This window comes from Anser cygnoides, chromosome 15 (genome assembly GCF_040182565.1).
Source record: "Anser cygnoides isolate HZ-2024a breed goose chromosome 15, Taihu_goose_T2T_genome, whole genome shotgun sequence".
Classification (NCBI taxonomy): domain Eukaryota; kingdom Metazoa; phylum Chordata; class Aves; order Anseriformes; family Anatidae; genus Anser; species Anser cygnoides.
Window position 1 is genome coordinate 4,922,673 of NC_089887.1, and position 27,909 is coordinate 4,950,581.

Consider the following 27,909-nt stretch of genomic DNA (forward strand, 5'->3'; position numbering starts at 1 on the left):
TATAAAAATAACATTCTGTGTGCATATGGGCAACTTGGGGCTCACCACTACTGCAAGCAGTAGCAAGATGTGGCGTGACTTCCGCGGGAGCCGGATCTGGCCCCGGCAGTGCTGCGAGATGTATGGGGCTTGGTCCTGCCGCAGGCTCTGCCTGATGCTCTCCAGGTCAGCGCTGTCAGCTCCGCTTTGCTGTTTGCTGCTCTCACTTCTCAGGACACATCCATGAAAATGTGAGCCTCACAAGCGAGTTCTGCTTCTCTTCTTGTTCTGGCCTCTGCTCTTACGAGGCTTAAACTGAATCCAGGATTTCTTGTGGAGCTGCAGTTCCACATCTACTTTCTGTCGATGTGTATTTTCCCTCCTGGCTGGTCGCTCCTGCCCACAGTGCAGCGGTTCAGCAGCTTGTGTGGCCATGTGGTGAGCTGAGCAGGGAATAAAAATGTCATAAACCATGTCTGTCTCCTTCATTTCTTTTTATTTTCCCTCTCCTGGGACTTAGCTGTAGGAGTGACTGTGCCGGAGGAGTTGGAGCTCAGTGCTACCAGAAGGGAAATCACTGGAGTGACCCAGCAGCTGTGCCCCCAGCGGCTGCCACTCCCAAGGGAGCAGTATGAGTGCAGAACTCATGCAGGCTTTGCAGGGCTGGGTGTTGTGCTGCTATTTGTCTCTGCTGAGGGAGTCTAAACATCCTTGCAGATGAACTGTGCGAAGTGGGAGGTAAGGGACTCCAGCCACTGCCCACCTTGGCCTGGGCTCTAGGTCTGCTGGAAGTCCAACTTCGGATGTGGGGATGAAGTTCAGTAGGTGGCTGTGTGTCAGCTGTGGAAGAGCACACGTGTCCCTCGTCTACTTTGGACAGCATGGAAGCAGTAGGAGCCACAGGATGCCTTCATGAACAGCTGGATACCACACTCGTCATGGGCTGTGGATGCAGCTGGAGCTGATAAAAGCTCACTGCAACAGGTATGGTGACTCCCTCCTGTTCTAGCCCCAGAGCAAAAGCCCACGGGTTACAAAACGCATGCCTACTGGCTGTGTTGCACAAGGCGTTCTCTCACATCTAGTCCTCATTTCAGAGGGAATCTTCCCAAATCTTTAGTGAAACCCCTGAGCTTGCCATGCTGTTCCCGCTCTGTGGCATATGCTATTTATACACGTGCTGCTCGTGCTATCAATTATTACTAGTCAAGCCATTTATGTAGAGACCCAAGTGCTGATACATTGAATCTTAAAGCTTCTGTTTAAACAGGCAGTGCCAAAGCCTGGGAGCAGGACGCAGAGCTGTAGTGCAGAAGCTCTTTGAGCTCAGACGTTTCCATGGAGATGGATCTTTGATCTCATCACAATAAACAAAGGGTGGAGAAGATGCTCCCAAACTAGGGAGGAAGGCCTGGCTGATCCCTGTGGGGCAGAAGTTCCCAGCAGCAGGAATTAGAGAGGCTGGAGATCTCTCTGCTTCTCTCCACGATGACACGTCTGTAGTACCACCATGGCTAAGCCCTGCTGCAGTGTGCGAGGAGGACATGCCTCTTGTTTGGCTGGGCTGCACCTTTGGGCTGGTTAATTTAATGCTGCTGAGCACTCAGACCCTCTTCTGCACTGTGATGAGTGCTGTGTGATTTGGAGAGCAGGGGCACAGGGCTTTAATGCTGGCATGGAGCACACCCAGCTGTGGAGAAGCAATCTGAGCAATAAGGAGAATAGCTAGAAGAATCTACAGCTAGCTAGCTGCATTTCTAAGTAAAATGGAGGGAAAAAATCACATTTTTCTCTGGAAGAATGCACAAGACAGAAGTGTTTAATATGTTATCGGGGAGACAGTGACCAAAGGCAACAGTCAAGTTGGCTTTACCCGCCTGGATGAGCCCTGATCACACTGGCACGAGCTCACGTGTTAGAGCCATAGGCAGGGTCAGAGCTGTTACACCCGGCATTGGAAATTGAGGCTTCTGGAGCTGGAAGAAAATTCATTAGGAAAGGGCGTAACTTGGCCCAGCAGTCCCTGAGAATGGCTGCTTGAAGCGGCAGTGGCCACAAGCGCCCTGGCCGGGTGTTTCACACCAAAATGTGCTATTCTGGCAGCTGGAGGTGATCCCTCGTGTTTGGCTGTGTGGTTGTGCTGGCACGGAGCACACGCGTGCGTTCGGGCCTGCTGAGCTGCTCACACGTTTGTGCACTTCTCCTCCACTCGGCAGATGTGTGGTGACGTATCCTGGTCACTTCCTATCCGTTCACAGGGGGTTGATGGATTGGTCCCGTTGTTTCTGCTGCCAGCACAGCCTCAGACAGCTTTTGGTTTTGGTGTGTGTTTTATTTTAAAGTCTGTAGTAGTATGTAGGGTGAGCGAGTTGTACACAGCCTGGTTGTAATACTCCTTTCTTTTTTTAAAAATGTTTCTTCCTTGGTTGTATTAAGCTGCCAGTCATGCTAATTATATTCTCTCCTCTTTTGGGATTTGCAATACTCCACGCAGGCAAAATGGTGTTTAGGGACCTAGTACGGCTTCCTCCCACCCCTTTCACTGGAGCAAGTGACCCCTCCGTGCCCTGCCAGATCCCAGGCTCCTCAATAACTCACCCATCACTTTATGTAATTTTCAAGTTTCAATTTAAATATTTGTGAGGACACTTCTTGTTTGCAGCTCTGAAAAAGTTATCTTTTTCAAATGTTACAGAAACACTCAGTGCTAAATGTAGCCCACAGGTTTGCTTTGGAAGCTGACAGGTGTGGCGTTGTTTTTTGTGTGTTGTTGTTTTTTTATGTTGGTTTTTTTTTCTTTCAAATGACCCTCATGGAAAATTTTGTCACTTATTTCCTGTTAATCAGAAATGGACTCTACCCAAGACAGCCATGATTTTGTCTTGTGCACTAGTTCACTGGGGGGAAAAAACGTAAGTTGAAAGAGCATACAATATTAAAGATGTTTTTGAACCAAACTTGCTTCCTCTGGTTTCAGTGTAGGCCTCAGCTTTGTTCTCACAGTGCTCTTTGTCGGAACCCAAACCATACAATATTCTGGTTAAGGTTACCAGAAAGTAATGAAACCAGCATTTTTTCCCTCAGCTCTACAGACAAGATGGAGTTGCTGTGTGGCTGCAGCGGCCTGTCCCATGGCTGTGACAGGCCTGTGTGGATGCTGTCACTTAGCAACGGCTGCCATTTGTTTTCTAACTGCAGCTTTTCCTTGTTGGCACCTAGTGAGAGCTGTAATTGTCAGACCCGTCCCAAAAGGGTGCACCTGAAGGCAACGAGCCCCAGGGCTCACCTGTGCCCCTGCCCCTGCCCATATCAAGGCCTGCGCACACCAGAAGTGCAGGTGAAATGGCTAATGCAGCCTAATAAGGTTTTATTTTGGAGCCAGCATGACTGGGCCATGTCTTGTTTTGAAATGTACAGCCTGGTTCTCTATCTGCCAGCTCTGGTGGTGCAGCTCCTCTGCCCAGGGCCTGTTGGTGGCTGAAATGTCCCAGCCCTGGGCCTGGTTGTGGCTGAAATGTCCCAGCCCTGGGCCTGGTTGTGGCTGAAATGTCACCTCCCTGAGCAGCGCTGGGGTGGTGACAGTGAGGGACAGTGAGGCCAGCCCTGGCGTCCCCATGCGTAGCAACGTGAGCTGTCTTTTCTGTTCCACCAACCCAGCCTGAAAGCTCAGAGAGTATGAGGTGAATGAAGACAACAGAAGTGTGAAGACCAAGAGACAAGGAAATGGAGGAATCTGAAGGTCTGAAAGTGTATTTACATCCTAAGGGTAATTCCCCCCTACCTAGCACTAAAAGGGTGTGAAAGTTAGGTCGGAGGTTGGACTCGATGATCTTGAGGTCTCTTCCAACCTAGAGAAATCTGTGAATCTGTGAAAATGGGTAGTCCACAGCTTGAGCTGTTTAGGATCACAGTTGTAATTTACACCTGACCTGGGCTAACTGGGAAAAGTCTCCAAAAGGGGCTGGGACAACCTCTGTCCTGCACGGTACGCTCCTGCCCCTGCGGTCAGCCCCCTGTGGCTGCAGAATGAGCAGGGGAGTGACTTGGTTTGGCTGGGTTTGTTCTGGAGGCAGGCACGTGAAAGGCATTTCCCAGCCCTGTCACCTGGTTGTGGTAAATACATCCTTTAAGGCGTGATGCCGCCGAGCTGTCTGCAGAGATTTGGTATTGGTATTACTGATGGTCAGACAGCAGTAATTCCTCCTTTAGTATTGCAGGGGCTCTTGATGTGGGCTGCTTGTTTTCCCTTCCATCCGGGGGTGAGTTATCGGCATATCCAGGGCGTGTTTGCAGAGCCCTGAATGCTTTCATTACAGCAGCAGTGGAACATCACCAGCTTTGTTCCCTCTTTTCTGCACAGGCACGCCACTTGTCTGAAAGACACTTCTCTGTGTGCCGGCTCACAAGGCTATGTGCAAGGTCTGGCCTGTCTGTGGAGAAGCAGGTCTGACGCAGGCTGAGGTCTGGACGTGTTAAGTGGTGCTTTATTTCTCAGCAGAGGACAGAAACCACTGTGCTGAGGGGAAATGACACAGACTACAGGGGTGTTGCTACTGATATATTTTTCCATTGTAAATTGCTGAGAACTTGGGCAGTGAAGCTGGCTGATGAGTTTCCTCTGTAACGCACGGTGGCTTTTAAAAGCCTTGATGAATATGTATTGAAAGGTAGAGCAAGTTTTACTAGATGGACAAAAGAAATGTCTAAGATATGCCTGAGCTGATCTGTAATCACAGATCAGGTATCTAAGCTAAAGCAACAGCCTTAGACACTTATGGCTCATTTTTCACTTACATGATGCAATTAGTATAATTAGGCAAAGAATATTCTTTGAATTTTAAATGTCCAGTGTATTAAAACAGAAAATTAACTACCATTCTTTTGGCAGTTTTTGTAAAGCCATTACTATGTAGGACAGAGCCAAAGATGCTTATTCACCACCATGTCTATTTGAGTCTGAGTAGCTAGAGGATAAATCCTTTTTTCAGTTTTGTTGAAATGTGTTGAAAACAACCCTAGGAATTTCATACCTATGTATAGATCAGGAAACAAAGCTTACATTGCCCCTGTTCAGATAAAGGGCTGAAATGAGCTTTGTCATCTTCATTCACAGTATCAGCCATCAGAGATGTGGATTTTTCTCATCTGTGATGTTCTGTGTTGATACCACTTGTGTTGCTGCTGCCTGCCACCCGCAAGCCACATTAAAATAAATGACAGTCCTGAGTGTTGGTGCCTCTTACGTTAAACGAGGCCCATGCCTGGCACAGCCTTTGCTGAAATCAGCTGTAGCGTGAGGACGGGGAAAACTCTCTCGGTGGTGCCTGCCTCCTGCAGGAACTGTACAGCCACAGCGCTGATGGTGTGAGAGCAGCGGTTTCCACAGAAACTCATCCCAGAAAGGCAGCTTGCAGCTTTCTCTCGTGTCCGTAACTAAAGGCCAGGCAGCCCACCTTCTTCATATCACTGGGGTCCTTGGCATGTGACAGAAACGTAAAGTTTATTCCAGGACCACTGTTTTCATGGTGCGAAGTGGTAAGCAGCAGTGGCACCGGGACTGAAGGGTCAGTATGCATGCTGGGGGGTGATAAGTCCGTTTCTCGAGTGTGAATATGGCCTTGGAAGGTAGACCCTATTCCTCCAGGTGCATCAAGTTCACAGTTATTTGGCAAGGAACAGTGAACAGCGTAAATCCCTAACCCAGCAGAAAGCTGTGTGGTTGGGTTAAGGGTCTTGTGGAGGTGCAAAAAGAGCTCTGGTAGGTAAAAGGTAGGTGATGTAAGTCAGTGGGGTGGAGATTGCACATGTGCTCTTAACAAGGTCCTAGAGAAGGTATTGCTCCCCAGCAAGACGGATGATTTGCACTAGTAGCTGTTGTGTGTTTACCAATTTGGTAGCTAAACTTTCAGCTCACAAATCTCACTGCAGTCTTTCTGTAGAAACGCAAGTGTTTTTGTTTTTCTCTTTTACTTTCATCTCCATTAATCTCTCTATTCCCTGGCATTTGTTCCTCATGCTGCTCAGATGTTTACGACTATTTCTCCCACTTATCAGGTGCAGGATGTCAGTACAAGCACCTCAGCAAGACTCTGCCACAGCCAGAGAGGCAGAGAAAACAAAGTAAGGGAATGCAGTGAGTTCAGAAGTGAGGGAAGTACAAAATCAGAATTGAGCCACCTAACAGCTGGAGACGGAGACCTGGTTTTAATGAAACATGAAAGAAGTCTTTAATTCCCCTTCCAAAGATAAGGATCAAATTGTTGCACATCTGATTTTTAGTGGAACAAGCATCCTGTGTTTAAACAGGACTTTGGACCGCAATTAGGAAAGCAGTATAAACTTAACAATGTCACCATCACCCCAGCCTTACAGAAAGGGAAAAAGTTCCATTAAAAGTTAATAGGACTGGGAGTCAAGAGACCTTGGTAATATGCACTGGAGTCTCCCTTCTGTAAGAAGACATTTGTTCAATTTGCTGATGTTTGAGACTCCAAGGAATTATTCAAACTGCGCAATCCAAGAATTCTAGTGCTGAACAGGAGGAAGACATTTACTCAGCAACCTGCTGCCTCCTTTCCTGAAGCATAACTGAACATATTTGATATTGCCAACACGTAATGCTGATTTTGGTATTAGAATCCCTTTACTAGACAGGCTTGCTAAATCTCCACAAACAATTCACACTTCTTTAAAATTAATTGTCTTCTCTGCAACTAACTCTCTCAGGTTCTGAGAAAAAAATGCAATGGCAGGCAAAGACCTGATTTTTTATTTTCTGTCTTCTGTCTCTGACCAGGTATAGGCCCTGCCCAGGTAGAACTGTGTAGCAGAAGCAGAGCTGCTTTCTTCTAGTAACAGCTTCTGTTATAACATCCAAGAGCTGTGTCATACATAAAGGTGTGCACAAAGCAATAGGTAAGTGTACTGACTTCATAAAAAGGCATAGAGTCCATCTTCAACCTTAGCAGCATGAAATTAAAACTACATCTCACCCCATTGTACTGCTGCAGGCGTTATAGTGCAGGATGAAATGGTATGAGAAAGTTATTTCACTGCATCAAATGCTACAGCCTCCATTAGCCTAAAATGAGTGTTGTGTTCCTGTCCCTCCCTAGGCTGAGGGAGAATAAATGAGGCGAACACCTGAGCGCTAGAAAGGAATACAGCAGGGGTTGTCCAACTCCTACTAAAGGTACTGCTTTTTATTCTAGGTTATGGAAGGTTTCTTAGCATAAGGTGAGACATTGGAGTAAATAAAAATATAGTGTTCCCATCTTCCCTGAGCTTTCTTAAAAAAAAAAAAAAAAAGCTTTTTTTTTTCCCTTCAGGAAAGTGTTGCCATTTTCCCTACAGCTGCTGTTTTCTAGTTGTTGTTGATTTTGTTTTGTTTTGTTTTTTTAACCAAAGCTAACAATGGATCTATTTTATGATGGGAAAATCTGCAGGTGTCAATTTCTCATACTATTTAGAAGCTATCGTAGTTCCTTAAGAATGCAGAATAGGAGCACTTGAAAAATTCAGTGAAATAAACCTGCTTCTGGCTTCAACTAATGTCAGCTTTTTTTGTGTCGTTGCTGAGATTAAACTGGTATGTTAACATTACCTTTCTTTATGAAAGAACATTTGTAATCAGTACATAAGACTCTCTGAATGCTACCTTCTCCACTAGGCCTCAAAACGTAATAGAGAACTTGAGAACGCTTGTTTCTAGAATGGAGATATGGACAAGGTAAAAACTAGAATTTCTTAGAAACGAGTCTTGATCAGGTTTAGCTACTCTGGCTCGAAAAGGAGCACGCAGTAACTTGTTTTCATTCACTGTTTAGTTTTTTAAAAAATGTTTCCTTATGTAGGCAGGGTCTGGTGCTTTCTTAAGATACACGCAACTAAAAAACAGAACAAATGAATTTATTTAGTTTAAAAAAAACAGATCAATTCATTAGAAACTGTACTTTAAATAAAATCATCAGTATTAAAGCAAAGATTTTCTAACCTCTTTAACAGCTAACAAAACCAACCTTTTCTCCATTCAGAGTAATGTTTTTTTATCTCCTTTCAAGAAAGACTTAAGACTGGTAGCAAAAATTCTCCTCCAGAATAGAACTGTTTCAGCACTCTTCCCTCAGAGCAAAACATGTCTTCAGTAACAGTCAGCTTCATTCTCGTCTATGGTCCCCACAGTAGCGAGGATGTCCTCTAAAAGGGACTGAGGGCTTTTCTCTACATGGTCACTACTTTTATTTAGTTCATCGTGTAGTTCTTCTAAGTCTATTGTTCCCAAAGCTAGCATCATGCTCTCTGGATCTTCAAAGTCCACCCCATTACCAGCATCTGTTGGGAAGTTCTGAGCCAGAGAACCCTGCCTTAGAGTCCTTTGCAACCAAGGAATGCCACGTCCGGCAGATAAATCTCCAGCTCCTTGGCAATCTTTCAGCATGCTACTTGGAGAGAGACTAGCTCTTAAGACGAGCAGTATATCACAGGCTTTCTGACCCACTGGCTTGTCATAGTCACACAAAGACCAAAACAAAAACTTGAACAGTTTTGCTCGGCAAAATATCTGCAGCGACTCGTTCTGCTGAATGGAACTAGTGACTGTGGATGAGGCAGGAGCATAGGGGCATTTAGGAAGGCCAACTCGGCAAAGTGCTTGGACACAGAAAACTTCAACCAGTTCCAACCCACCAATTCTGACTTCCCAGTCTAAGTCGCGCTCTACAGTTTGGATCGCTCTAGAGACAAACTGCTCTGTATCTTCCGCTTGACCTGTGCAGCCTTGTTTCAGCCACTTGGTGAAGATGCTGATCACAGCCCTCCGAGGAAAGCTCTCTGGGTCTGTCGACAAGATATCTTGAAGCTTTGCTGTAGTGTCCTAAATGTCAGAAGACAAAGAAAGTAAAAGGAGGGGAGGAACATGCGCCAAAAAAAAAATCTAATATATATAGATCAGAAAAATTCAGTCCTTTTTCACTACTGGTTGTGTAATATGCCTGCAGTAGACTGCAGGTGACTTAGAAAGTAAGTTGTAATACAGCAGTAAACTGATGTGTGGTTCCGCTCAAGTCTGCAGTGAGCTATACAAGTTATCATACCTCTTTATTGTACTGATTCCCTGCGACAGCTGACTCTGGAAGAGAGTAAGTAATGAAGGTCAAGTGTCCCACAGCAGTCACAGCGCTCGCTCGCACGTAGCTCTCTGGATCCTCAAGAAGATTTTCTGTAAGCTTTGGCACCTCTGAAGACAGGAGGGACTCCCTGAACTCATCCTGGTCTGTAAGCAAGACAGCAATCCAAAGCAGCGAGGCTTTATTCTCTCAGAGCATGAAGTTTTCTCCAACACAAACAGTTCTTTGCATCGTACAACGACGCCTGCTGACTGCAGGGACAGCTGCCAGTGAGTTGAGCCACTGCAGAGAGCTCACAGGAGCACAGACACCCTGTGTAAGGCTCCCTGTTTCGCAGCAGCTTGGTGACTTCCAGTCAAGCCCTGCTTAATGCTAGATTTTGGAGAAATCTACCTGCAGTTGTTCTAATGGTGAGGAAAGACTTCCTCCAGGTAAATGGCAACATGGCTTCAGCTTCATCAAACTTACATTTTTGCTTAAAGTTGGATAAAATATCGTCCTCCCTTATTGGTTTTGAGGCATACGGCAAAGAAAAAGAATGCAACCACAGCAGCACCACTGGGAAAGGCTGCAGGGTAGAATGCTAACAGAGCTGAGTGTGCTGGATATTCCCTCTGTGACCTGGGGACAGCAGTGGGAGACAACATCCTCCTCTATTCTAACATCACAGAGCTACTGTAGGAGAATTAATGTTGCCTTAGTGCTACCTGCTGCAGTGCTTGAGCTACTAGTAAAGCCGAGAAGCAGTAGTTAATTCAAAGCATGCAAAATAGACCTAAGCTTTCAGAGCCTCCTATATCACAGCCCCCAGCCTGTTGAGTGGAAACAAACAGATTCCACTGCCGAGCAAACTCAGTAGAAGGAAAGTATTATCTGCCTAGGCACTGTCACCTACTTTGACATATGTCTCAACAGAGATGACGGTCTCAACACCCCTCAGTTTAACTTGCCAAAACTACCATTAAGGAAGACACAGCAATCAGAGTTCTACAGAAGAGTAGGGTAAGTTTATCAATCTTTTTGTCAGGTTTTGATCATGGTCTGAGAGTAAAGGGTTCAACTTTTTTTCTTTCTTTTCCCTGCAGTAACAGGTCAGAGATGCTGCACAAGCCCTACCGACTTTCATATCATTAGAAGAAACGCTCCTCTAATCTGAACAATTAAATTTCTGCACATACCTCTCATGCTTTTAATCAAGGAGGTGAGGAACTCCAGAGAAGAATCTCGTACTTCCCAACAAGGACTGCACAAACGCTTCTGCAGCACCAGGAACACATCTGTGAAAGCCAAGTGACAGGTCTGAATGGACATGAAAGGTGACAAACCTAACCAAAGCAATCTATGTACAACCTCTATATCATTTTATCTGATGCAATCCTTTTTGTTGATGCTGTATGCTTCTCCCAGAGTTCTTCAAAGCACTATATGAGCAGATAAACCTAAATTCAACGTAACTGCGAATAAACAAATCCTAAGTGCTTTGAGTGGGAAAGGTAGGTGAGAGCAGATTTCAGATGTACCACTAGTTGCGGTTTGTCCTAACTCGAATAGCTTTGTTACCTTGCAAAATCTTCTCAGTTGGCCACTGACTGTTGAAGCAGGACATTTCTGGCAAGCGTGCCAACCATTTGGACATAGCTTGAAATGATTTCTTCAGTACCTGAAGCAATATAAAGCAGATGTACTACATTGCAGAAGGCAGCATTGTTGCTTTTATGCTAGATAAAATTTGTTTTGGCTCGGGATTACAGAGAAATTCTCAGGGGAAACAAAACATATGCTTTCATACTAAGAAGTAAGCCACAAATAAACAGTGCTTATATAACATTATAACATCTCTAGCAGACTCCTAGATAATGCCTGTTCTCAAACTTAAAAACAAACAAAAAAATTGTTAGTGTCTCCAGCTTTTGATTTGCAGTTGCCACCTGAGTCCTTTGGACAAAGAGCAAGAAAACAAAAACTTACTGCAAAGACTTCAATATTTAAAGGTCGTGTCAAGTTGAGTGCGTTGGTCCTACTCTCAGATGTGAGGTCTCCTGTCCTTTCAGGAACACCGAATTTACTGGTCCATTACTCGCTCTCTAGCATTTTAGCTATTTCCTGCAAGCTGCCCAGAACAAGTCTTCCAGATAGTCTAACAGAAACCGTGCTAAGAAACAACTACTGTCACACTATTTCTTAAGACTCTATCCCACTGGTTAAGCTAATAGAGTTGGCTTTTTCTTTAGTGTTATACTCACAGTAGGGCTGGTGTTTGGACTCTCCAGGTATACCAGAAGGATGTCAAATAGACTTCCTATGACTGTGTCACAGCCTGAAACATTTTAAAAACAAACAAATCCAAACTAAAGAACCAATATTGAGACAAGGGAACAGTTCAACTCCCGTAACACAGAAAGAAAGAAAATTATAATACTGTTTTACTGAATAAAGTACAGTCCTCAAAAGGAGAGATATTCAATTTGTCACAATCGCTAAGCTTCTTTAATTACAGCACTACCTGATCTAACTTATCAACAGAAAGTAAGGTTAGCCAAGACAGTAGGAAGAATGGGGAAAAACAAATGCATTTCAAAGAAATGGAATTAATAGTCTTCATTCAGAAAGATTGGTGAAGGGAAATTGAAAATTCTGTGATTATAGATTAGTCAAGTAACTTCTAAAACTAAAATAAAGAGCTAAGATTAACTCACCTTTCCGTTCAGAAAGCGCTGCCAAGGCATCCAGAGCTGACTTCTGTACTCTGCCGCAACCAATCAAAATTTGGCTTATCTTGCTTCCCAGAGGAGTAGCTGGAATCAGGAGGCCACTACAGAATTGCAATATTGTCACGAAAGAACGTAGCAAAGATGTATAGGGTAAATCCACTGGCAAATGAATCTAATAGGAAGGGGAAAAAAAGGCAGGTTTCCAGCAAATGTTTCAGGCATGCATACAGAGCAGGAGTTTCTAGTCAGGACACAGCAAAATTACAACTTCTAGTGTTCTTAAGGTAACACAATGCTAGTAACTACAAAAAAGTAATCTTCCTCTTTCCCAACGAACTACTGGACAGGCGAAAGGAGATTCTTTTCACTACCCGGGAAAGCGGTTCCATCTGTTTTTCACTGGATCGGTAATTGCAGTAGGTGGGATGTACGGTAACAAAGCTTGTGAAGGTGTATTTAAAGGAAAGTACACTCCCTTTACAAGCTTCAGTGTTCCAGCATTCTCCCATTTGGACTCATGCTACATTTTATTTTTTTATAACATACGGAAGCCCTGCTGCCAACTCCTCTCTATGTTAAGATCTACTGCAAACGTTTGTAACTACTCTCAATCCTAGCTTTCAAGAACCAACTTGACCCCCAGGCTCTTTTCTTCTCCAAACGTTACCAGAGAGAGCAGCTTCTCCAAATGAGCAAGTGTCTGACACAAGAGACTAGCGCAAGATGACTTGGAGGACAGAAGGCTTTCAACAGTGGAGGGATCACTAACAGACTCATCCAGCAAACCTAGAGGACCAAACAAGGGAGAAGCTCAGGTTATTACGGACTACAAATGACAGTGATTTTTAAAGTTGATTTTTCAAGTTACAATTTTCAGGTGATGCAGTGTGAATAACCCTTAAAATGCAACTGTCAGCAGGATGCTGCACTTCACCACAAACACTGCTACTGACCTTGACTCCTATTCTTCCTCCAGTTTTGCCTGCACCAGACATTTAAAATGCTGGCAAGCAGACTAGCCTCTAACTTTTCTATCCCAACTGTACCTGCGTATTCCAGAGGCTGGGAGGCTGCTCTCAAAATACAGTCCATTGGCTGAAGTAGAACAGTCATTGCCTGAATCCTCACATCTTGTGGGCTTCAAGGAGGAAACAGCAGTTACCATAACAAGAATACTACAACTCTTTCCCAAACATCTGTCCCCAAACATTGAGCAGATTAATGTTTTTCACACAGGCTTTTTAAAAAGCCAGCAATGTGACAGCAATAAAAGTGTTATCACAATTCAAGCCGCCTTCCAATCTTCCTTGGCTAACTGAAAGGAGAGCAGAAATGGAATTCATAAGCAGCCTCATCCAGCAATGAAGAGTGGAATCCTGCGTAAGAAGAATGTTTAGACAGAGCCATTTTGTGTCCAAAAAAAAAAAATATATCTTAAGACACAGGTGTTAATTAGCCTTTAAATCAGTATCTGTATGTGCTATATTCGTTTAACATCTGATGTTTTCTTGATGCTTTTTCACTACCTAAAGGGGATTTACAGAGAAGATGCCAGTAGATTTCTTAGAGGTGCACACCTAGACAAGAGGCGATAATCTTAAATTGCGACAGGGTCGATTTCAACTGGATATATAGAAAATACTTTTCAGAGTGAGACTGATTAAGCACTGGAACAAGCTGCCCAGAGAAACTTTGGAAACCTGAACTTAACTGGTGAAGGCCCTGAGCAACCCGATCCATCTTTGAAGTCAGCCCTGCAACGAGTAAGAAGTTGAATTAGATCACCTCTGCTGGTTCCTTCTAACATAAGCTTTGCTATGACTGTTGTCAGAGATGACGTCTGCATGAAGCATGCTTCTGCTGGACAGCAGTGAAAGTTCTTACACTAGTTTGGTTTTGTGAAAGAGAAAACTGACCAAATACTATTGGATTTGACAGTCGAATTGTATCCATCATGATCAACCTTGGCCTAACTTCCAAAGTTAAAGGAGTCTGGTATTTCTTTCTGAGATGGGCTGGTTGTAGATAAGATGCAAATGTATACATGTGAACGTGACATTGGCTCCTTTCAGTTGTGTTTTTAAAACTACCTTTCTAATTATCAGTGTCTGAAGCTTGTTAGCTACTTGCCTGGTTCTTGCCAACCCATCCTACATATTAAGCAACATAGTGAAAAATGCAGTGCAGGGAAGAAATAGGTCTTAGAAACACAACAGATATACTGCGAACATCTGCAGAGTGCAAAAATTTCATAGCAACAACTCCTACCATTTGTGGAGACTCAGAATTCCTACTGCCAAAGGACCTGCTTGTACTGGGGTCAAGTGTTCCAGAGCAGATGTCACTAGTGCCCAAAAACTGCCTTCAGTGTCACAAAACACAGGAGACCTGCGAAGAAAGAACCGTAAGTAATATGTCCTACTAATACAGATGAAGGAAAACGGGTATTTCTAATCACTGGATCAGAAGATCCTCACCTGGACATGTTTAGCAAAAGATTCGCCAGCATGTGCCGTGTTTGAACAGAGTCTTCTATCAAGAAGGATTCCACTTGCTTTGCTATACGTAACCAAAGTACCTCTGTCCAAGTAGCTCGACAACTGCCAAACAAACTAGTTAACAGCTTTAGTGACTGATTGATATGAGAGGCACAGCCAGATTGAAGAGAATCTTCTATATGCTTTATAATCATTTGGGCACATGCTGGCCAGTCGCAGTCCTTTTCACTGAGAGGTGTAGTTGTTTCAGACTCTACAGAGAGGGTGAGCATGTGCACCAGAAGCTGACTGGCAGCTGAAGCCACAAACAGGCTGGGATCTCCTTGCAGGGTGAAAATTACATCTATGCCTCCTGTGTGAAAACAAAGCAAAAGTCAGTGGAGGAAAAAAAAAAACAAAACAAAAACCAGCTGCCCTCTTATTGTGGAGCCTTGCTGCAGTCTGACTGCATATTATTCAAATACAGGTATCACACAGGTTTAAATGTGGCATTTTTTTTTCCTTTTTTTTTGGTTTTGTTTTTTAATATTTTATTTTGTAGTCTCTAATGCCTTTTAAAGTTATCCAGTCCTTAAGTACAAGCAAACAAAAGAAGAAGAAAGTAGAGTTTTTTCAGATCCTCAGGTGTGTTTGTAACTCAGGAACAGAAGAAGACTTCTGTATAACGTTAGCAGTCTTAGGAGAGTCGACAGTGTATTTATGGAAGGAACCTGTACCATCTGCAGACACAGCCAGCAAGGAAAAAAGGGAATTGCAGCAACAGTACCACTTAACCATCATACGGCCAGGACCACATGCTGCACAGTTAACACCAATCCAGTCTTCTAGACCCCTTTATAGAGGGAATCTAAAGTTGTTAGCAGAAGAACTTAAATAGCTGTGTAAGGACACGGGATTGCAATTGTAAGCGTTAAGAAACGGAGTCCCTGATCAGTTTTTCTGCTCTAAAATTACATCTAAATGTACCAAAATATAATTTGGTACAAATTATTAAAAACCTTTTGTATTTTTATTTATAAGCTATTTTTAGCCTATGTTCCATAAGATTGGCGTCTCTCCCCTCCATAAAGGGTACCATCTTCACTGTTGAAAAAAAGTTAAATACATAACTGATTTAACAAAAACCCCACTCTCTTTCAGTGACTTGAGTATTTTTGATAAATGGCTTTTTATCTTGCGTAAATGTAAACTCCTCTCTCTCAATCAACACCTGAGCAACAGTCTGGAATGGAAGGGACGAAGGGAATTTGGGGAGTTACCAGTCCTGGAAGTACTCACCACCATTGCAGAGGAAGCGGAGGGCAGGCTGGTGATGCATCATGCTGTGCACGCCCTCCACCCAGCCACTTCGCACAGACGCATCTTCCCACACCGCCCTGTTCAGCGTCCCACCTGAGCCAAAGAGCCTGAACAACAGGTTCTCCTGCTGAGGACAGAGAATTCACACAGTAAACAGCGAGCAAAGGGACTTGAGGGGTGCAGAGAGGTTGCTCTGTCATCCAAGTCACTAATAGAAATACTGTAGTGAAATGTTCTCTTGCTGGAAACAACACTGAAATAGAACATTTTCATATCTTATTCTTAAATGCAACATCCCTGTCTTTTACCGACTAAAAGCTGTAAGTGCTTAATTGTTTGTTTCTTAAGATTCTGGGGAAAAATTACATACACGCAAATTCCATTACTCTGCTTTATGTTGCATGTATCTCCTCCCTGAAGAAAGCCTTTCAGGTTCTCAGTTTTGTTCTACAAATGTATTCTGTTGTATAAAATAGGGCTTTAAAAAGTTCCATGTTTTTGCAGGAAATCAAGGATTTCCTTTCAACCGGAAAACTACATCTGTTACTGCAGTTTAAATCTAAAGGATCTGTCCAGGTGTATGTGATATTTTGCAATTAGTGTTAGAGACACTGTTATTCCATGTACCGTTTTGAACTGAAACTGAGGAGTACTACTTATTAACATTGATAGCACTGTTTGGTGCAAGATGGAAGTAAGATGACAGCTGCTTTACGTGGGAACTGAAGGGATAACTTGATTGTAGGTCTTCATAGCAGTATCACTGTTCTTGAGTTGTTCAGTGCATGTGATATTGAAATAGAAACACTATTGGTACATTTCCATGAGTCCTCAGTACAGAAAAAAGCAGACGCGAGGCACCTGACTCACCTGCAAGTGCTGGAAACAATCTTCCGAAGCTGCAAGTAACCCGGCCAACCGCAGAGTGAAGGAGAGGATGCTTGGGCTCGGCTCTGGTAGCGCCAGGACGGAGGTGAAGAACTCCGTCAGACAGGGGTTGTCCCGCACCACGTTAAGGGTAGGCTCTAGAGCAAGCGGGGACAGAAAAGAGCGTCACTGCCAGCGCTTGTGCCACGACCCCACAGCGCTAAGGCTTGGGATGACCGTACCACACAGCCCCCTGACAGGAACTTGGGTTTATTTGGAGCCCGGACCCCGCTACAGGCCTCAGGCACCAGCAGCGGTTCTGGAGGCCAGCAGGGCCCCCGAGGGAGGCTCCCCGGCCCTGAGGCGGGCCCCTGCCGCCCACCCGGCCCCCAGGCGAGCCTCGGCCACCCGCGGACGGCGGGAGGAGCCCGGCGGCCCCTCACCGAGCTCCGTCAGGTCCCGCAACCAGTCGAGCAGCTTCTCCAGGCAGGTGTCGTCGGAGCCGGGCTGCCGCGGGTCGGCCAGGGCGGCGCAGACGCGGGGCAGGAGCTGGGCGCACTCGCGGCTCATGGCGAACCTGCGGCGGGCGCGGGCGACGAACCAGGCCTGCCAGGCCGACATGGCGGCGCGGCCCCGGCCGGCAGGCCCCCGTCGCCAGGGGAGACCGTAACCACGGAGACCGTAACCGTGGAGACGCGCGTTGCCGGCGCCGGCCGTAAAGCGAGCGTCGCGATGGGCGCGGCTGCCGTGCGAAGGCGGCGCGGTGCGCTGAGGGCCGCTGGGGGGCAGTGGCGGCCCGCAGCACGGCTGGGGGCTGCCTGCGAGCTCCCGGGGCCCGGAGGCGGCAGCGACGAAGACGCGGCGAGGGCGAGGGCCCCGTCGGCACCCTGCACAGGCGTGCGTTCGGCCCCGCCGCCCCGTTCTAGCGCAAGGCCGGGCGGAGCGCCGCCGGGCCGCCCCGCGGTTGCCATGGTTACCGCGCACCCGGAAGTGCCGTGAGGGGGAGGCCGCGGCCGCCCCGGTGTCCCCTGAGGCCGCCCCCGGCCATGGCCCGAGGGGCAGGAGAGGCGGCCGCGGAGGGGCAGCTGGTAAGGAGCGGCGGGGGATGGGGGACGAGGACCAGGAGGAAGAAGAGGAGGAGGAGGAAGAGGGAGGCCGGGGTTCGGCCTGGGCCCGGGCCCGTGGCAAGGCCCGGAGCCCCCTCAGGAGAAGGGCTTCGACCCCGGAGCCTGAGGGGTTTAACGCCCCTTTCCCTCTCCCTCCCCAGCCAGGGGGAGGCTTTGGGGTCCTTTGCGCAGAGCCCCCGTGTTCCCTGTCCGGGATGAGCCTGCTGTGCAGGGGAAGAGGGGCTGTGAAGGCTCCCAAGGGTGTTCTTGTCACGGCACCTTTATATCCTGGTGAACTGGAGTGGTTTCATCACGGCACCTTTATATCCTGCTGAATGTTCTCTAGAGGCCGAGCGCCTTCTCGTTCTTTATCTGATTCCTCCTGCAATAGGTGCAGTTATGTGGAGAGATCATGCAGAGCGATTAAAAGGCCTTAAAAATAAAAAGAATTTCTCAGTGTGCTGCGGGGAACATTGCCTCAGGAAATTAAAAATTAGACAGCATGGCGCATGAGATGTGCGCGTGCTTGCTCGCAGCCAGCACCAAATGCCGTTGTATCGGCTCTGTTGTTGTCAGTCCCATCTCCTTTTCTGACAACTGGGGTTCTAAAAAAATACTTCAACCCCCCCAGCCCCTCAATGAGATAGATCAGCATCTTTCCAAAGAATGGTGCTGCAGCTGTAAGCGCCGTGGAGTTGGCAGCTAGTGAAAACGTTCTTTCTGTGAGGGCAGCACACTTTCATATAATTTGAAAGAGAAGTGGAAATTTTCTTTTTGCTATGGATATGCTCACATTTGAGAAGCAGAGAAATCTGTCAGCTCAATACGAGGAAAAATTAAATACTTTTTTTTGATTTATTAGTTGTGTGTTTTTTCTCAGCCACATTACTTCTCTACTCTAGTTTACGAAATGTTCCTTCATACAGCTTAGTAAGGGAGGAATCACACAGAATGTTTGTGTTAGAGCAGATGATGCCACGTTTTGTAAAAGTAGCCACTCATTTCCCATTTGAATTTTGTTGTACTCAAACTCTGTTGCGATAGTAACAGAAAGTAAAGTTTTCTGGACTTGCATTGTAACCACTTACTTGGAGAGTAGCAAACATTGCAGTTTGTGTTTATTTCCCAGGGAGATGACAGCCTGTCCGTGATAACCTGTGAATCAGATGCAGAAATGGTGAGTTTTATTAATGGCATTCTGCAGATAAACGCCTTAAAAAGGCCTCAGAGTGTTCTTGCACACACTACACCCACGTGGTGTCTCCTGATCAATAAGAGATCCTTCAGAGAGGAGAAGTAACAATGTCCTTGCGATGCAGTTGGATATGAAAACCTCATCTAATTCCAGATGTAATTTTGGCTTCTAAATTCACCTTCTCTAAATTCTTCTTCTGGGAGCTGCAAGTGATGTTTGGCTTTATTTTGCTGCTTTATCAAGTCATGGGCCTAACTAATCATTTTACAGTGTTTTTGTGGAATTCAGCAAGCCTTTCCTTTAGCTAAATGGTCCTATGGATCAGCCTCTGCTCTGTGATCATCTTGGACTTGTTGTCACTTGTACTTAGTACTGATGGGGAAGGTCTTAATGTCCTGAGCATGAATACACTGTTTTGTAGGATAAAACTTCAGTAGTTACCACCTTAGTTTGGTGACTGTTGCTGTGGCCAAACCTGCATGTAATCAATGCTACAGATTTTGCTTTCTACACAGGTTTTGTGTTATTAGAGTAAGTGCTCTTAATATAAAATTGGAGTCGATTTTGCAGTTATATCCTCAAGTGTTTGAAGGGTGGAATATTTTAAATATACATTATATATTTAAATATAAATTATTTATTATATTATTATAATTTTTTTTCCTTCCAGAAGTTAAAGAAGAGAATTTTTCACAAGCCTCCGAAGTCACCAAGTAAGAGTTGCAAAGTCTTTTCTTCTGCTTCCATTGTGCACAACAAGATAGGTTTCTACAGGACACAGGAACTGCAGGATTTGTTTGAAACAACATCTTACGATTCTCCCTAGAATTACTCATTGGTGGGTGCAGGGCACATGTATCTGAGATTTGTGTTCTGTAACTAGTGAAGTTAGATTTTTATAGGCTAAATGTTGAAGTTTATAGCTTAGTTGGAGTTCTTGATTATTTTTATATTATTATTTTTTATATTATTTTTATATATTTTTCTAAGTGATAGGGCTGTGTCTGGGAAGCACCTTGAAGCACAAGGCAGAATTTTTGTGATTTTGAACTTTTTAAGGCAAGAGATATTTTCTTTTGTTTTAGAGTCTCCGTACAGCTCTAGCACACAACTGTATCCTAAAAAAACTGCCATTTGGAGATCTCTGCAGGGAACAGGCAGTGCACGTTTTGAGAATGCAGCTGTAAAAAACCCAAGGCAGATGTGGCTGGGATCACTGAAACAAGGTATCAGTACAGAAATTTTATCTGTATACGTGGATAAAATTTACTGTTGGGGACAGCTTAGCATCTGATACTTAAACAATAAATATGTATTTGTTTAGAGGGTACGTAGGAAGTCATTTCAGTATTACTTGGGTGGTTGGAACTGCTTTTGAGTTATCTGATCTTGAGCACTGGAATTTATAGCAGGAATGATTAACAGCATCTGGAGCTTTCTGTGTCGTATTTGCTCAGAATAAATCCACAAACGCAATTCACAATTATCCCTGACTTTAGCATTTTGTTCCATTTTTGTTGGCAGGAGTGAGCCACCCCCTGAAATCAGATGTTGACGTGGGGCATGCGCGATCTAGTGTTTCTAGTAGCACTCCAGAGTATTTGAAGGAAGCTCTAGGAATGAAGAAGCCAAAACATTCCCGTTCTTCTAGTAATGGTAAACTCTGCGATTGTGTGGTAGATAAAAGATAGTGATGTCATTTCTTTTTCTATGTAAAACCACGCATTATTTGTTTAAGATCTTAGCTTTAGTAAGGCAAGACCCGTTCAGTTTAACCTGTATTAAAGTACATGTGTCAAAATGTGATCATTGGAATACTTTGGAGATTTGTAAATTGGTTAAGGCGGCTTCCCAGATTTTTGTGAGCAATGAATCACTATTAGCTTTCAGAACTTCTTGCAAATTGCCATGCTTTTTCAGCTGAAAAAGCTGCAAATATAATATGGTTCAATGGGCCAGCTGTAGACAATTTATTGTGACTTTGCAAAGCATAGTTTAGGAACCATTGATAGAAACCATCTGCTTGCCTGAAATTCTATGTAATTGACTCCTTTTACTTCTTTTCTAGAAAGTGTTTTATCATGTGGTTGTGATATTAAAATCAACTGGTTTTTATGAGAAAAGCAAAATTTAAAACTTTTATCCTGTTCTTCTTCAATGAGAACTGTAAAGTTAGAAATCCTAGTTTTAAATTCCATTTCAAATGATACCTATGCTCTTATTATACCTGTATACATAGGTTCCAGCAACTCTGAAAGGCAATAAACTTTCACACATTAGGCGTCAATAGGAAAAATGTCTTTTGGACATCTTTTAGAAATCTTTTGTAAGTAATTGACTTATTGGGATGGAAAGACTTCAGTCTTCTGTGAAGTGTTTTTCTTGAGAAGCGTATTTTAATCTAGCATGAGAGAAAAGGGAGATAAGAGAAATTTGATGTATAATCTGGCAGAAGGTTCGTGAGGTAACATCTCCATTTTTGTTTATAAAATTAATTCCTTTGATCTCATTTCTTTTTAAAATGGTCTAGTTTCCACTTTGGTGCTGTTCTAAATATTTTCTTTAAATTAGAAGATTTTTATTTAGGAGAAGGTACTTTATTCAGATCTGCTTATTTTATGTGCCTTTTTCTGTAGGCTACATTCCTGGAACTCCTGACTACAAAGAAAAAGAAGATATGTATGATGAAATAATAGAACTTAAAAAGGTACTGTCTCTCTGATGTTTACGTAATAAAAGTTATAGGGCTGCTCCGTCCATCTCTAGATGTCCAGACCTTGTTGGTTCAGAATACTTTGGTTTCTACAACTGAGACATCCACCAAACTTTTTTTTTTGTATTTATAATGCAAGGTCTAAACTAAACTTATGTCTGTTTAAGGCAATTTCATTGTTCTTATGGTGTGATAGATACTTCTGAGTTCTGGAGGTGGAAGCCTTGAAGTATACCCAGTCCTGAACCCCAGCCATGGCCCTAGCTGGACACTAAAAAGGTTCATTGCATTGGTTTCTTTGACTCTCCATGCACACCCCTCCTTCCCCTCCTTTTTTTTTTTTCCTCCCCTTCCTGGCTGTTATTCATCACATTTTAACAATTTGTCAGTTGATCTTTGTGCAGTGTATGAAAGATGAGGACAAGTTGAACACTAGGCAAGTTGAACCCTAGGGATACCTGTAAACAAATATCTTGGCTGTTGTAGATCATTTGTGTAAGGTTGCCTTTCCGTTAAAACTTTCTTTTTATCTTTTGCCTGTCATCTCTCTTACATGTCAGCCCTGGCCTTAGCGTGATGGTCTTTTTTTTTTTTTATCTGCTTTGTCCTGGCTATCATAAGTGGATTGTTATCGGTATCAAAACATTTCCATGTCAAAATTCCATGTGATTTTGTCTCTGAAATGAGCTTAGGATTTTTCTCTCCTCTTTTAGACAATACAAGCTCAGAAAAATGAAGGAGATCGAATGAAAACTAAGCTCCGTCGACTGGAAGAAGAGAATAACAGAAAGGATAAACAGATTGAGCAACTGTTGGATCCTTCCAAGGTGACTATTTCTTGGGGATGGGGAGGTGAAGGGTGGGGAGAGGGATAAAAATAGGCAGAAGAGGGCTGAGTGGTGTGGTCCTCATCTCCTTGTCTCACTGAATTTCAGAAGTCTGTAGTGTGTTGACTCCTAGGAGTGATGAACTTGAATATGAGAGGTGGTTGGTTGGTGCAAAGTGATTTCCATTTTGTGTATCTCAGCTTACCATTCCAGCTCCCTTTAAGGGAAGATAACACCATGCTGTGCAGATAAGCTTATTTTGCAAAGATAATTTTCATTTCTGAAGGTAAAATTGAATTGTTGTCCCTTCAGAGGTCTGCTTTTTGAATATTTTGCCTGAGAGTAGAAGGGAGTTAACCTCTTGCATGGTGACTGTTGCATGCAGTCCCAAGACCTGAACCAGGAAACAAAAATGAGCTTTATTATCAGACCCATGAGGCTGAGAAACATTTAGGATCATAGAATACCTGAATTTCACTAAATTCCTGTAGTATTTTCACCCTGATGGGCAGCTATGCTCCACCATAGCTGTGCTCTCATTCCCTTTCTCAAAGGAAGAGGGCCAGAAAATATGATGAAAAAGGGCTCAAGGGTTGAGATAAAGACAGGGGGATCACTCACCAATTACCATCGTGGGCAAAACAGACTCTACATAGAGAGATTAATATAATTTATTCCCTATTACTAATAGACTAGAGCAGTGAGAAACTAAAAGCAAACTAAGCCTCCTTCTCCACCCCAGGTCCACCCACTTCTACCTCCTTTCCCCAAGCAGTGCAGGGGAACAAGAACTAGGGGGTTACGGTCAGTCCATAACACTTTGTCACCTGCTGCTCCTTCGTGGTCATTTTCTTCCCCTGCTCCAGTGTGGAGTCCCTCCCATGGGATGCTGTCCTCCCCAAACTGATGCTGTGTGGGCTTCCCACAGACTTCAGTTGAAGAACTGCTCCAGTGTGGGTCATGGAATCACAGAATGGCTTGGGTTGGAAGGGACCTTAAAGACTAACTCGTTCCAACCCCCCTGCCATAGGCAGGGACAGCACCTACTAGATCAGATTGCTCAGGGCCGCATCCAGCCTGGTCTTGAACACCTGCAGGGATGGGGCATCCACGACCTCTCTGGGCAACCTGTTTCGGCGGCCCTCTGAGTGAAGAACTTCCTCCTAACCTCTAATCTAAATCTCCCCTCTTGCAGTTAAAAATCGTTCCCCCTTTTCATGTCATTATCTGACTAAGCAAAAAGTTGCTCTCTGTCTTTTTTGTAAGCCTCCGTTAAGTATTGAAAAGCTGCAATAAGGTCACCCTGGAGCCTTCTCTTCTTTAGGCTGAACATCCCCAGCTCTCCCAGCCTTTCTTCCTAGGGGAACATGAAGGGCCCATACCACGGAGTCCATCCTTTAGGAGCAAACTGCTCCAGCATGGTTGGCAGCTCCCACCAGATCACCTGCTCATTTGTGGGCTCCTCTCCATAGGCTGCAACTCCTCTCTCTCAGCTGCTGTTGTGTTTTTTTACTTTCTTAAATATGCTCTCATAGAGCTGCAACCAGCATCGCTCATTGGCTCAGTGGTGCAGCAGGTCCCTTTTGGAGCCAGCTGGAGCTGGCTCTTAGCTAATGTGTAGCATCTTCTGGACTCTTCTCAAAGAGGCCACCCCTGCAGCCCCCCTGCTGCCAAAATCTGTCCACATAAACCCAATACAATTCCTTGCGCCTGTTGTTTTCTGTGTTCTCTTCTGCATCTTGAGAGAAGCATCCTAATACAAACTGGTGAGCATAGGGACTTCTAAATTTAAGCTGTTGGACTGTGAAATGACTATGGAGATAAGTAGATTAGAAAATTCCGTGGAAAGAGCTGACAATAGAATAAAGTAGCAAAGTTGGTCATTTGCATTATTTGTCTTCTCTTGCAGTGCTCTGAGCTGGCACGAGCTTTGTCAGAAAAGAAGTCCGACAATGGATGGGTAATAGTTTGCTACCTTTTGCTTTCATTCCTCTTTTTTTCCTCTTGCCAAGTTGAACCACTACTGAATTAAAAAAAAATAGAATGAAGTAAGAAAGAATAAACAGTTAGGGAATCGTGTAACAATTATTTTTATAGTCAGGTAACAAGGATCTGAAATTAACTGATTTGTAGAGAGCTTTCTTTGTCACTTCTTTGAGTCTGTTTGCATCTGTGTTCTCCCTGTTATCCTGCTAAATTCAAAGCAGCAAATAATGGGCAGAGTTGTTTTTATTTATTCGTTATGTGTAAATATTATAAAACTGGTTATGTTACCATAGATAGAAGTTAGGGATCTAATTTCTTTAGTGTCCTGTTTGAAACAGGGTAACGGACGTGCATGTGATTTATTAAGTGCTAAAGTAGGTAGGAATAAGTATGTCTGATTAGGTACAATTTATAAAGAGAGGGTGAGATTATGGAGAAATGCAACTTCTGTGAAGAGACGGATCACTGTAGGACTGATGACTTCTTTGTTCTTTCTGTAGGTGGTTAGTGGATTAAAGCAGAAGGTTCTCAAGCTAGAACAACAGTGCAAGGAGAAAGACAATGCTATCAAGTATGACTTTGGAGGGGTAGGGGCTTGTATTGGATAAGATAATCAATGGAATCTGAAACCCAATATTTTTCACCCATATTCTACAGTTTCTTAACACAAATTAGCAAACTCGGAGAACATCGTAGAAATTATAAACCACCCACCCAGAAACTGTAAACCAACAGGTATTGCTGTGGCTTTGCCAGTGTGATTATTTTTTTTCTTCTATTTTTAGCAAATTCCAGTCAGACCTGAAGACCAATAATTTGGAAGAAATGAGGATAGCTATGGAAACCTACTATGAAGAGGTACATCTGACGAGGCTTTTATCATGCGTACTAGAAAGGAAGTTTTTCAGTTGTTGAGTTGAAGTATAAATAAAATGTTTTAGATAGGTTTCCTGCAGCTTAGCTGCACCTGTCATTAGAATCAGATTTTCACTGGCATTCTTACAGCTCCTTCTATATGTACTGAAAAATCTTTTTTCCTCAATAAGTTGAATGTATTAATCAAGAAGGGGAAATAATGAAACTAATGTACATCTGTGTGTAGTGCGTAGGTGAAAGGCAACATAACAATAGCCTGATTTTCAGTGATGGAATTGTTGCCTCTACTACTACCCAAAAGGTCTTGCTCTGATTTTCACCAAATGACCAAATATGTTTCGTTAATGATGTGTTTCCCACAGCTAGCACATTAATCGAATCTATATTTTGTACTTCACAGGTTCACCGTCTCCAAGTCCTCCTGGCAAAATCTGAAACTATGAGGAAAAAGTATGTTTCATTCTTTTGAAGCAGATATTAGTGTATATATGTTTCATATATCACTAATATACTACTTTGGAAAACAATTACATGGGAACTGTTTATTTTGTCATTTAGATTGCTGGATTTGCTTTTTCATACTGCTTTGGTTAGCCTCATAGCCTTAGCATGTGTCTTAGTCATATTTTTTTCTGTAGATAGATCATTTTGTGGATGTGGGAAAAATGCTAGAGCTATTTAAAAAGTCCACAGAAGCTCTGAAAGTTTATTTGTTAAATAAAATCCATCTTCCCCCATAATTATGCCTATTATGATATGACTGCTGATTAAAACAAACTCAGTAGAATTTTGACATTTTACTGTTGAGTCAGTTCTGGGCCTTGCTCTATAGTGCGTGCTGCACTGAAGTTATTTTGGAGTAAACTTGATTTTCCTGCGGTACAGAGATACAGATCCAAAGCTCAGGGTATCTTTTGTGAGATATCCATGAGTGGCGCTAGTAAGACACTGTCAGAGAAGCTTGTGTTGGTGCTTGTCACCAGTGCGCAGGTGTACAGATGGTGATGAGGGTAAACATGCTGTGAGAAACGGTATACAGAGGAAATAAAAATCAAAGCACAAAGGCAAAAGACCAAGCTACAATAAGAGAGGAGAGCAAGGGAGTGTTAGTTGAGCTGAGAAGAGGGTAACAGTCTTGTGGGGTAGGAAAATATATCGCAGTAGTGAAGCACACCACTTCCGAATTTGCTTGTCCTCTTGGCTTTGTTTTAAGCGCAGGCAGCTATCTTAGTTTTGGTTGTCATTATATGGATTGATAGAAACATGAAAGCTCTTTGTGGGTCATTATGTGCACTAGTTGTGTTTTGTTGATTTCTGTTGACTCTTGTGGTTTGAAAACAGGGATTTGGTTTGTCACTTTTTTTTTTTTTAAATTCTTCCTTTGGCTCAGGCATGCAGTGACTAGCCTCTCAAGGCTGTAAGCCTTCACACTTAATTTAGTCACAGGTGAAAATGAATCATCGGGTCTCTTCCTTGTCCTCATTTATTCATAGCTTCAAAAAGCAGTGGTCAGGGCAGTCTCTCTCAATTATATGAGTGTCTGTCTCTACTTGAGAGGCCAAGCACTGAAATAATAGGTGTTGTTGAAGGTCAGGACTCTGGCACATAGAAGGAGTTGTAGGAGTGTGTTTCTTTCATGATGCTTGTCTACATTATTTCTGGCTGAAGTGAATGGCGTTTAGCTCCTCTTTTCAGTATTTTCACTGAACTATGAGTGTTTATACGTGGGGTTGTGGTTCCCAATTGCAGCTAAAGACTAGACAAATTTTGAAACCATCAGCATTTTCTGCAGTTGTTTCAGTTTGGTTTTGATGAGCCTGAAATAATGGCACCCAGTCATACAGTTATGATTTCTATCATTTCTGTCATTTCCCATTTTTGGTGATTTTTTTTTTCTACTCCCTGCTTGGGACAGTTTTATGAATAGTCATCCATGATACCTGACCAGCTTTATTTATTTGTTTCCCTGTTCCTCTGCACTGCTCAAGGGGAGGAGGTAGGAGAGGGTGGATGGGGGATAATTTCCAAAAGGTAAATTAGGTATCTTTTCACTTAGATAGCCTAATGGTAGACTGTCTTCCCCATCATCTTATAATTATTTCAGTGAATAAGTGATGTAAGGTTCCTTCATAAACTGTTCTGTGAATGTCATTGGCATTTGTCCAAAAGTAAGTCCATCCTTTGTTTTCAGAAGTAAGTTTTCAAGATTTTTCTCGTAGTGATAAGGAACAATTATTTCATCTCACTAGAAATCTGTTTTGTGATCAAACTTTGCAACTTTGAACATCTGGAAGCTGAGTTTTCTTCCTCCTTTTATTAGAAAAATAAATAGGCAAAATCGCTGATATTTTAAGCATTCTTAACACAGGAAAGCAGAATTTCCCTTTTCTGGTGACTCTTATTCCAACTACATCAATGTAAGCTATATCCTCCAAATCCATTTCAAATTTCTCACTGATTGAAATGTACCTTAAAGAAATTTCTGAGGGGTTTACAGTCTCAGGACCAGTTTCTTTCATATTAAAGCATTTATAGGTACACTTCTGTGTAAAATACATTTATATGTTGGATTTGAGTTATTTTTCCTGTGTATAGCCTGCTCTCCCAATCTCAATCTGCTTGTTGAGTCGGAAAAAAAAAAAAGGCAATTCAGTACACGCAGGTTAGCTTTCTGTGCTGAACAGCTTTTTGGAGAAGTCTCTCCATTAGCTGTAGATAAGTGTTTTT

At 43.5% G+C, this 27,909-nt stretch overlaps 2 protein-coding genes and 1 long non-coding RNA gene across 13 annotated transcripts in view; 2 read left to right on the forward strand and 1 right to left on the reverse strand.

The window, feature by feature from the left end:
* The first annotated feature begins 2,231 nt into the window (after positions 1-2,231).
* On the forward strand, positions 2,232-10,320 carry LOC106032062 (uncharacterized). Of its 2 annotated transcripts, XR_001204624.3 has the most exons (5): positions 2,232-3,316; positions 3,637-3,718; positions 6,776-6,894; positions 7,095-7,171; positions 10,190-10,313. It is a non-coding gene; the product is annotated as an uncharacterized lncRNA (long non-coding RNA). The 2 variants fall into 2 exon arrangements; XR_007162411.2 differs by lacking the exon at positions 7,095-7,171 and having other exon boundaries at positions 10,190-10,320.
* Positions 7,872-17,147, reverse strand: BRAT1 (BRCA1 associated ATM activator 1). Of its 4 annotated transcripts, none has more exons than XM_048061244.2 (14): positions 16,923-17,147; positions 16,483-16,637; positions 15,592-15,736; positions 14,293-14,665; positions 14,084-14,203; positions 13,516-13,569; positions 12,862-12,953; positions 12,483-12,601; positions 11,801-11,987; positions 11,348-11,421; positions 10,665-10,764; positions 10,283-10,381; positions 9,072-9,250; positions 7,872-8,851 (listed from the first exon to the last, which is right to left on the reverse strand). In XM_048061244.2, the coding sequence occupies exons 1-14, from the start codon at positions 17,098-17,100 to the stop codon at positions 8,120-8,122; spliced, it is 2,607 nt and encodes an 868-aa protein (XP_047917201.2). In that variant the 5' UTR covers positions 17,101-17,147; the 3' UTR covers positions 7,872-8,119. The 4 variants fall into 4 exon arrangements, with proteins under 4 accessions (XP_047917201.2, XP_047917195.2, XP_047917222.2 ...); XM_048061238.2 differs by having other exon boundaries at positions 15,592-15,739; XM_048061265.2 differs by lacking the exon at positions 13,516-13,569.
* Positions 17,148-17,286: 139 nt separating this feature from the next.
* The window catches only part of IQCE (IQ motif containing E), a 32,300-nt gene continuing 21,677 nt past the window's right edge, over positions 17,287-27,909 (forward strand). For 6 of the 7 annotated variants that reach the window (XR_007162378.2, XR_007162379.2, XM_048061270.2 and 3 more), the window contains exons 1-11: positions 17,287-17,567; positions 18,715-18,762; positions 19,451-19,493; positions 19,866-20,006; positions 20,305-20,436; positions 21,417-21,487; positions 22,207-22,320; positions 24,230-24,280; positions 24,807-24,877; positions 25,092-25,164; positions 25,583-25,632. Coding sequence is in view for 5 of the 7 variants with exons in the window: in XM_048061270.2 (XP_047917227.2) it covers positions 17,526-17,567; positions 18,715-18,762; positions 19,451-19,493; positions 19,866-20,006; positions 20,305-20,436; positions 21,417-21,487; positions 22,207-22,320; positions 24,230-24,280; positions 24,807-24,877; positions 25,092-25,164; positions 25,583-25,632 (836 nt within the window). In the remaining 2 variants the exon portion in view is untranslated. Of the gene's footprint in view, positions 17,568-18,714; positions 18,763-19,450; positions 19,619-19,865; positions 20,007-20,304; positions 20,437-21,416; positions 21,488-22,206; positions 22,321-24,229; positions 24,281-24,806; positions 24,878-25,091; positions 25,165-25,582; positions 25,633-27,909 lie in introns of those variants that run through there. The other variant, XM_048061290.2, reaches the window with a different exon arrangement.